Raw genomic sequence first — 9,633 nt, 5'->3', positions numbered from 1 at the left:
CTTGGCAGTAACGGATAAATAGGGCAAAGGACGGAGTCAACCATGGTGTGAAGATTAAAGGTCGCTCTTAAATAGGCCGGTGCCAAAAACGGATAGCCAAGATGAAGAAATAACGATAGAATAGGTTCAAAGATAGACATAAAGAATATTCCTTGGGATATTATTTATGCTGTACTTTTTAGGATTTTTCGGAAATGTTCCCTATAAATAAGAAGAGAAAGAGAATAAAAGGGGGATCTTGACTTTTTGAGAAAAACACATTGTAAAGGTTGACTGAAGAGAATATACAAAAGTTGTCTTGTTCACTGATTATATTATTCAAGCACATGTTATTCTATTTTCACGTCGCTGACAAAAGAAAGGAACATTCCAATCATACAATAATTGGGTGGTAGATCCTTTCTTATCACATTTATTGTCATTATCTACATCTATTACATATTCATGCTATAATATTCACTGCTAATCAAGCATTAAATCTGCTATTTAATGTTCTTGAGCACTACTCGTCTCACAAGTATTCTGTTGCATTCGGTCTAGAATTTATTAAGTTCGACTAAAGCTCTCCCTTTAACTCATCATTGATTGGTTTAACTAAAAGGTTCAATACTTTTTTGGTCAAACAATTTGGCACCGTCTGTGGGGAGATTTTAGTTCCTTCTAGATAAAAAAAAATAGCCATCTCTTCTTCGTTTGCACAAACTAACGATGGTAGGAAAAAGAGATGCAAGACTGAAAGCAATAGCAGGCGTCCCTACCAACATTTTGAACACCATCAACGAAGATGGCAGGGAAGATAACGAGAACATGACGTCAAGCGCTACGCCCAGGCGGAGTGATTCACCCCCTCCTCCCTCATGAAAGCGTAACAGCTTCACGCGAAAGGGGAGCCTCCACGTCTACAGCTGAGAAAGTACCACCAGCAGTGAAAAAACTACTGGAAGAGTGGCTGACAAGCACTCTAAACAACATACTCGACAAACCCGTTCAAAGGGAGAGCAGAAACACCGCGCAAGCAGATATCATAACGATCACTGGCGAGCAGCCCGCCCCTCAAACAAGTAACACTTACACCACCGTTTATGCAGGTAATGATGCACTTGCAGCCATTCTAAAGAAAATGGAAGAAATGAAAAATGAAAACAAAGCACTTTGCGACCAGATGAGGGAGCATCAAGAAAGGGTCGATAAGATATAGGGCGTCCCAAAGTTGTTACAAAAACGAGACATTGACCGGTTCGTAAAACAACCGTACATCGAGGAAGCGACTCCACATGCCATTCCCAAGACCTTCAAAATGCCACCGTACTTGAAGATATACGACGGTACTACAGACCCCGAAGATCACATCATCCATTACATCACAGCGGTGAAGGGCAACGACCTTTCGAAGGAGCAAGTACCATCAGTGTTACTAAAAAAGATCGGCAAAACCCTAATGGGGGGAGCCCTAACCTGGTATTCACAACTGCCGACACGGTTAATAACAACGTTCGAAAAAATGGCCAACAAGTTTGTCACCACCCATGCTGGGGCTAAAAAGGCGGAGACCCAGGTAAATGATATATTCGTCGTTAGGCAATCACCTGGCGAAGGACTCAGGGACTTCCTCGCCCAGTTTAACATGGTGAGAATGAGCCTACCAAATGTATTAGAAAGGATGGCGGTAGTGGCCTTCCAAAATGCGTTGAACAGGAACGGGTCGAGAGCAACCAGAAAATTATTAAGCACGCTCATGAAATACCCTCCTACCACTTGAGAATAATCCACAATGCCTACTGTGCCGAGGTGAGAGTCGAAGAGGACGACCTTAACGGTCCGACCAAACAATTGATATCAATTCAAACGGAGTCGAGAAAAGATCATCATAACGACGGTCGAAGAGATCAGTCAGGTACCCGTCTCAACCGAGAAAGACATCAACCCTACATCAGAACAACCATCCCACCGTCTCTTCGACATGTGGCAGGTCCTTCCAGGCCACATACAGGGACTCAGTCAAATGAAAGAGGTATGCCTCCACTGTTATCCTCTCATAATTTTTGTGTTTCCCCTTTAAAAATAGTGTATATGCTAGAGAAGCTTGGCACAAAGGTGAAGTGGCCACAAAAGATGAAGTCCGACCCAAGTACCCGAAAGTCGAACGTCCTCTATGAATTTCACTAGGAGCGGGGTCACCAAACCGAGGATTGTATAGCTCTACGGCAAGAGGTAGTAAACATGTTGAACCAAGGGCACCTGAGGGAACTGATGAGAGACCATAGACGAGCCAAATTTGACCGCGAACGTGAACAACACCAGGGCCCTCCAAAGCCACCCTCCCCTGCCCGCACCATCTAAATGATTAACAGCGGAGGCAACGAAGCAATGATCAACCATGTAAAGTTCACCACCATACACAAACTGAAGCGGTCGATCACCCACGAATGGTATGACGACCTCGAAGATAGTATCATCTTCGATAAGTCAGATACCGACGGTTTGACTTTCCCCCATTTCGATGCTCTTGTTATTACTTTACATATTTCAGATACTGATGTGAAAAGAATAATGGTAGACGACGGAAGCGGCACGTGTATTATCCACCCTTGAGTCCTCGCACAAATGAGACTCGAAGACAAGATAGTACCACGTTGCATAATACTAACAGGTTTTAACAATGCAGTTGAGCGAACCTCTGGGGAGATAACAGTACCTGTTCTGGCCAGGGGCGTTACCCTAGATATAACGTTCCACGTCATGAACCAAGACACAACTTACAATGCCATCATAGGGCAGCCATGGATACACACCATGAGGGCTATCCCGTCAAGCCTATATCAAGTATTCAAGTTCTCTACTCCGTGGGGAATATTCAGCATCCGAGGCGAACAACGCACCACCTAAGAATGCGATCGTATCCGCCAGGATTACACATACACTCAACAACTAAAGGGAACAGACTCAAAAGCATAGTAATTACTGAAGTCGAGGACTGGATTCGACGCACAAATAGACGTCATCAGGGACCCCGACATCGTGGAAGCCACTGAGTCAATGGTAGAAGACCTCGATCCCGTCCAACTAGACAGCAACGACAGCAGCAAAAAGTCTTACATCGGACATAAACTCTCAGAACCAGGTAAATTTCATAAGTTTTTAATTGACAATGCCGATTTGTTCGCCTTCTCCCATGCAGATATGCCTGGTATCCCAAAAGACGTAGCCAGACACAAGTTGAATGTTAACCCACTCTACCCACCACTGCGGCAAATAAGAAGAAAATTCAACGCCACAATCAACGAGGCCGTCAGTGATGAAGTGGATAAGCTACTCGCCAACGGTTCCATCCAGGAATCAAAATACCCCAAATGAGTCGCCAATGTGGTCATGGTAAAAAAGAAAAACGGGAAATGGCAGATGTGCGTAGATTTCACAAACCTAAACAAGGCATGCATGATGTTTTATACTTCAATACCACACAAGAGGGGGTGATTTGTGTGGTGACCAATTTTTCTCTTAAACTGATTATAGAAGGACCTGGTTCTTCCACTACAACATTTTAGGCCTATAGCCACATTAATTTAAGCAACGCTCATAAAGTGTTGTCAAAAGTATATGTAGGAACACTTTTTAGGCGTGACCTTTGAATAGAGTCTTTGGCAATGGGTTTTAAGGTAACACTTATAAAGCGTTCCGTTTAATTGTAAAGATAACATTTTCTAAGTGTTGCCTAAATATAAAACTTTTGGCCACACTTTTAAATTATATTGCAATGTTTTTGGACGGTTGCTATATTATCATCCTAAATGCCACCCTTTGCAAGCGTACCCTAAAACTTCCTTATAAAAAAAATTCCAAAAAATTTCCCAGCAAAATTATACTTCATATTCCGCCAATTCTCATAAGTCCAAGATCGAATAGTACTTGGAAAATTATAGGAATACATAGCAAAAATAGTACTTGGAAAACCCTACAGGAATAAGTAGCAAATCAGTTTCCACACCACCGCTGCTCCAATACCGTCAATTGCTGCTTCTTTTTCTACGTTTCCTTCATCCTTGGTTGCTGCTCTTCTATTGCTTTTAGAATTGTAAGTTCTCAAGCTTTTAGAAATAGTTATATTATACCAATCTCTGTTTTCTTTACTTTGCTAATTCCAAGAAAGAAAGAACTGAAACAAGCCTCTACAAAATTAATTTAGATAAAACCCATCTCATGAAAAAGTCTCTAATTTTTTTTAAAATTCCACTAGGCAAAGTGCCTAGGGTTGTTATTTGTATATTTTAAAAACCAAAACAAATTACAAATTGTATGTAGTCTTTTGATCCCATTGGGTAAGAGTAATACATATTTCCTATAACCAAATTTGAGTTAGTGATACTCAAACTTAGTCGTACAATTTGATCTATCCAAGTAGTATACATCGAATGTATTTATGTAGTGATTGTCATGTATCTGAGTTGGTTCCATGCTTTTGTTATTTTTGTTGAGATTCCATCTTCCTGAATATACTCAATTAGCTTGGTGATAGAGCCTCTGTTGTCCAAAAATAGAGTAAAAACAGTTGGCGTCGCACACAAAATTCAGTGTCCTGGCCTGTTGTTTGCTCTTGTAGCTGATTGGATTCCCTTTAAGTTGACAAACCATTGTATGAATCAAATTCTTATTATGTTGAAGTAGTTGGATGTATTTGGATTTCCTTGCTAATAGCATTCACTACTTCTATCAGTTGTGTTCAAACTATAGTACCTTGCCAAATTCCCATCTTAAAGTTTTGGTATTCCAAAAAAATGTTCTGTTCCAGAACTTTTGGTTACCCGTCATGTACATGTAATTGCCTATTTGTTTTACTGTACCCATGATGACCTCTGTATCTGGACATAAACACCAACGAGGACTGCGCAGTCTCGATGTCCATGTTTTAAGTTTGGACTCTCATCCTTCTTGTATTGACAGTGATGTATGGATGACTCCAGTTTTTCTCGCATTGCCGTAACCTCCTCCATGATGTTCTTTCCTATTCTTGTTAATAGTCTTTCTCCATTGTAATGAAAACTTGGGTGTATAACCAACCATTGATACAGGAAGTGTATACTGCATAATAGTATATAATTTGCAATTTATAGAAGCTTTCTTATTGAGTTTTAGAGATAATGATTATTAACTCAAGTTGGTTCTCTTGTTTGAGCTTTTTTTGAAGACGTTAACAAGAATATTGGCAAAAAGGAATTTGACACTACTATTTGATCACTTCCTGAAATATGAATATTGCTGAATAGGAATTTGATACTACTGTTTGCTCACTTTCTGTTTTTCTTTTGATTTCATTGTTCTTATTCTTTCATGAATTATTGTGATTTTGATTCTCAAAGAAGTCAATTTAACATGTGAGTTTTGGACTAATAAGTATGTATTCAGTTGAGTAATATCCTATCTCCCTACCAAAAGAATATCTTGTTGATTTATCTTCTTATTGTGTGGATCCTATTAATTTTACTTTTTTTCTTCAAGAACAAAAGTCAACGCTCAGGAAGATCTATATTTGAAGTTAGGTTTGGCTTAACATATGTGTCATGACTAGGTAAGATATTCTTATCATCTTACCTTACATATGATTTTGAAAACTTACTCATGACTTTTAGGATTTATTTGTAATGTATATATAATACTTAAATGATTATATATTTGTTGATTCGATATTAATATCTGATTTTTAGGGTTTCAAATGTTCCATCCAAGGATTGGATGGATTTACCAAGGTATAGCAAAGAGTATATTGATGGGTACAATCTTTCTTAGAATCTGCTTAACTTTATAGATATCCTCAAGGCGAGGAAATTCAGTGCCCATGTGCAAAGTGTTGCAATATTCGTTGGACTCAAAGGAATGTAATATATGATCATCTAATATGCTATGGATTTGTTCAAGGTTATACAAGATGGATTAATCACGAGGAATGGGAAATCCCTATGAATGTTGATGGTGACATGAGTGATGAAACGAACTCATATGATGATATTAATGGTTTATTGAATGATCAATTTAGAAATATTGCACAAGCCGAAGGACTTTATGAAGGTCCAAATGAAGATGCCAATAAATTTTATAACTTAGTTGATGAGGCAAGCCAAGAACTATTTCCTGGTTGTAAAGGATTCTCTAGATTATCATTCACAATTCGTCTATATTTGTTGAAGTGTCTACATGGATGGAGTAACGTGTCATTCACTTCTCTTTTAGAGTTATTGAAATAGGCGATGCCCAAGTTGAACATTCCTTTATCCTACAATAATGCCAAGTCTATAGTTAAGGATCTCGGTCTTGATTATGAAAAATCGATGCATGTCCCAATGATTGCATGCTATTTAGGAATAAACATAAGGCTGATGAATATTGTCATGTTTGTGGAGCTTCCAGATATATTAAATATCCTGAAGCAGATAGCGAGGTTGAGCCTTCTAAAAAAGCTCATCGTGTTTTAGCAAAAACTTTGAGACATTTTTCATTAATTCCTAGACACAAAAGGCTATTCATGTGTTAAAGACAACAGATACAATAAGGTGACATGATAAGGAGCGTTCTAAAGATGGAAAGTTAAGGCAGTCTGCTGATGCCCAAGCATGGAAAGACTTTGATAGCTTTCATCCGGATTTTGCAAGAGATTCTCGCAATTTGAGACTTGGCTTGGCAAGTGATGGGTTCAATCTATTTCGAACCATGAGCATATCTCAGAGTACATGGTAGTTATCTTAATGGTGTATAATTTGCCTCCTTGGGTGTGCATGAAGCTAGAATATTGTATGCTTTCTTTGCTTATACCTAGGTCGCGGTCACCTGGAAATGACATTGACATTTATTTACAATCACTAATAGAAGAGTTAAATGTGTTGTGGGTGTCTGGGGTGGAAACATATGATGTTTCAAGAAATCAAACCTTTCAAATGCGAGCAACTCTTTTGTGGACAATCAGTGACTTCCCTGCATATGCTATGTTATCTGGTTGGAGTACAAAAGGGAAGTTGGCTTGCCCTTGTTGTAATTATGGCACTAATTCTTGCTATCTTAAACATAGTCGAAAAATGTGTTATATGGATCATCGTATTTTTCTGCCAATGGATCATCCATGGAGATCCAACAAACGGCCTTTCAATGGGAAAATAGAATTTAGGCTTCCTCCGCCTTTGTTAAAGGGAACTGATGTGTTTAATGACTTACAAAATGTTAATAATGTCTTTGGGAAAAAGATCAAGAGAACAAATGATGGCCCATGGAAGAAAAAGTCAATTTTTTTCGAATTACCTTATTGGCAGCACAATTCATTACGTTACAATCTTGACGTATTGCACATAGAGAAAACTATAGTTGATAATGTAATTGGAACTCTTTTGGATATTCCTGGCAAGACAAAAGATCATGCAAATGCTCGTTATGATCTAAAAGAGATGGGCATTAGAAAGAACCTTCAACCAAAAGATACAAAGGATGTCAAGAGAACAAAGTATGTAAAAGCGTGATTCTCAATGGCTAATGGAGAGAAATCAGTTTTTTGTGATGTTCTAAAAACAGCAAAGCTACTTGATGGTAGTGCTTCCAATATATCTAGGTGTGTGCAACTAGACGAAAGAAAATTATCTGGTTATAAGACGCATGATGCCCATTTCATGTTACATTACTTGTTACCAATACCAATTAAAAGCATCCTTCCTGATCATGTTACTATTCCTTTGATTCATCTAATCTCCTTCTTCCGCTGTTTATGTCAAAAAGTTATCGCACTGGAAGATCTAGATTGTTTGGAGATAGAGATTAGAGAAACATTGTATCAACTGGAGCGAATTTTTCCTCTAACTTTTTTTGATATAATGATTCGTTTGCCTATTCATTTGGCAAACGAAGTAAGATTAAGAGGTCCCATTCATAATCGATGGATATATCCTCCTAAAAGATATATGTGCACGTTAAAATCATATGTTCGCAACAAAAATCATCCAGAAGGATCTATTGCTGAAGCATACTTGGTTGAAGAGTGTTTGATTTTGTGCTCTAGATACTTACATGGAGTGTACAAACCAGATTTAATAGAAGAACCCGAAATAATGATGAATGTAGTTATGATACACAAACTTTTAGTTTGTTCCCTAAAAGAAGCTGCCCTTTAGGAGCCAAAAAGAGTGATCCAATTGTTTTAGATGACAGGTTAATATGTCAGGCATATGCATACATATTGAACAATTGTGATGAAGTTCAAGAATACATCAGGTAATTTTGTTCACTTGTAGTATTTTCTTTTACGTAAATAATTCTAAAATTATTTTATTTATCTTTTTCTAACAAATAAAAATTATTGTTCTGTAGAGAACATGAGGTGGAGGTTAATAATCAGAGGCGAGGATCTAGATGGAGCAACGCTAAAAATCATAGTCAAAACTTCTCTCAATGGTTTGAAACTCGTGTATTGCATGAGGATGTGTCCGACCTGATAAAACAGTTATCCATAGGACCAAATTCAATTGCCAAAAGATATTCTGGGTATCTCATTAATGGATATAGATTCCATACGAGGCAGCGTGATGCAAGGCATAAAACGCAAAATAGTGGTGTTACATTAGATGTCCTAATGACAAGCTTTGCAAGCTCAAAGGATAAAACTCCAGTTGATGCGAATTTGACTTATTATGGCAGAATAATAGATATAGTTGAGTTAGACTACTATGGCCATTTTAAGGTTGTGTTGTTTAAGTGCGACTGGTATGAGGTTGAAGAAGATATTTATGGCTTTACCTATGTCTTCTTCAACAAGAAATGCTATCAGGAAGAGCCTCTTATTCTAGCATATCAAGCATACCAATGCTTTTATGTGCAAGATCCATATGATTAAGATAAACATTTTGTTATGAAGACTGTCCCGAGAGACTTGTTTAGCATAAGTGACCAAATTGAATCTAATGCCATACACTGTTATGAAAATGAGTCTTCTGAACATTTGGCAGGCCCATCTATGCCGGATGATAATGGTGAAGTTGTCTTGGTAAGGAATGATTTACGAGCAACCATCATTGATGTGCCTCCAAAAGGATTTCTTGTATAACAACTTGAAATTGAATCGGAAGACGAGTTTAAAATAGAGGATGAGTTTGAATCGGAGGACGACGAGTTGGATTTTGAGGATACATTATGAGTTTGATTATAATTCAAATAGAATATAGCTCAGCCCTTTCTTGAATAACGACTAAAGGTACATTAAAGATTAGTAGATACTTGCTTTAGACTCGCATGGATGATATTTGCTTGCCGATGTTTCCTTGTATATTTTGTCATGTTCTAATATTAAATTTTATTTTTGTTGATGGTTTCTTCCTTATGCCTATATATTTTGTGCTCATATAATTTTAGAGTGTTACTTTTGGTTTCTAAAGCATTTGGTTACTATTAAGTGTGCCTCAATTTAGTTTCATAACATGAGGAACCGTATTACATCATATATGAAAAGAGGTTTAAGTCCTCTAATTTTGCACTAAATATCCCAGGAAGTGAACGTGAATAAGTAGAAATTGTAGTTCTGAATTTGTCACTAATCTTATTACTGGAGTATTGAAAAATGTGTTAAAGCATACATATTTCTTCTATTGTTATCAGATGGTGCTCATTCAA

At 37.7% G+C, this 9,633-nt stretch overlaps 1 protein-coding gene across 1 annotated transcript; it reads left to right on the top strand.

Moving 5' to 3' along the window:
- The first annotated feature begins 3,036 nt into the window (after positions 1–3,036).
- Positions 3,037–9,329, top strand: LOC107785733 (uncharacterized). Its single transcript, XM_016607102.2, has 5 exons — positions 3,037–3,121; positions 3,179–3,300; positions 3,969–4,072; positions 8,179–8,241; positions 8,338–9,329. Exons 1-5 carry the CDS (start codon positions 3,037–3,039, stop codon positions 8,858–8,860), a joined length of 897 nt encoding a protein of 298 aa, XP_016462588.2. The 3' UTR covers positions 8,861–9,329.
- Positions 9,330–9,633: the final 304 nt, after the last annotated feature.

This window comes from Nicotiana tabacum, chromosome 6 (genome assembly GCF_000715075.1).
Source record: "Nicotiana tabacum cultivar K326 chromosome 6, ASM71507v2, whole genome shotgun sequence".
NCBI classification, from domain to species: Eukaryota; Viridiplantae; Streptophyta; class Magnoliopsida; order Solanales; family Solanaceae; genus Nicotiana; species Nicotiana tabacum.
This window is presented reverse-complemented; position numbering and strand designations above follow the sequence as displayed.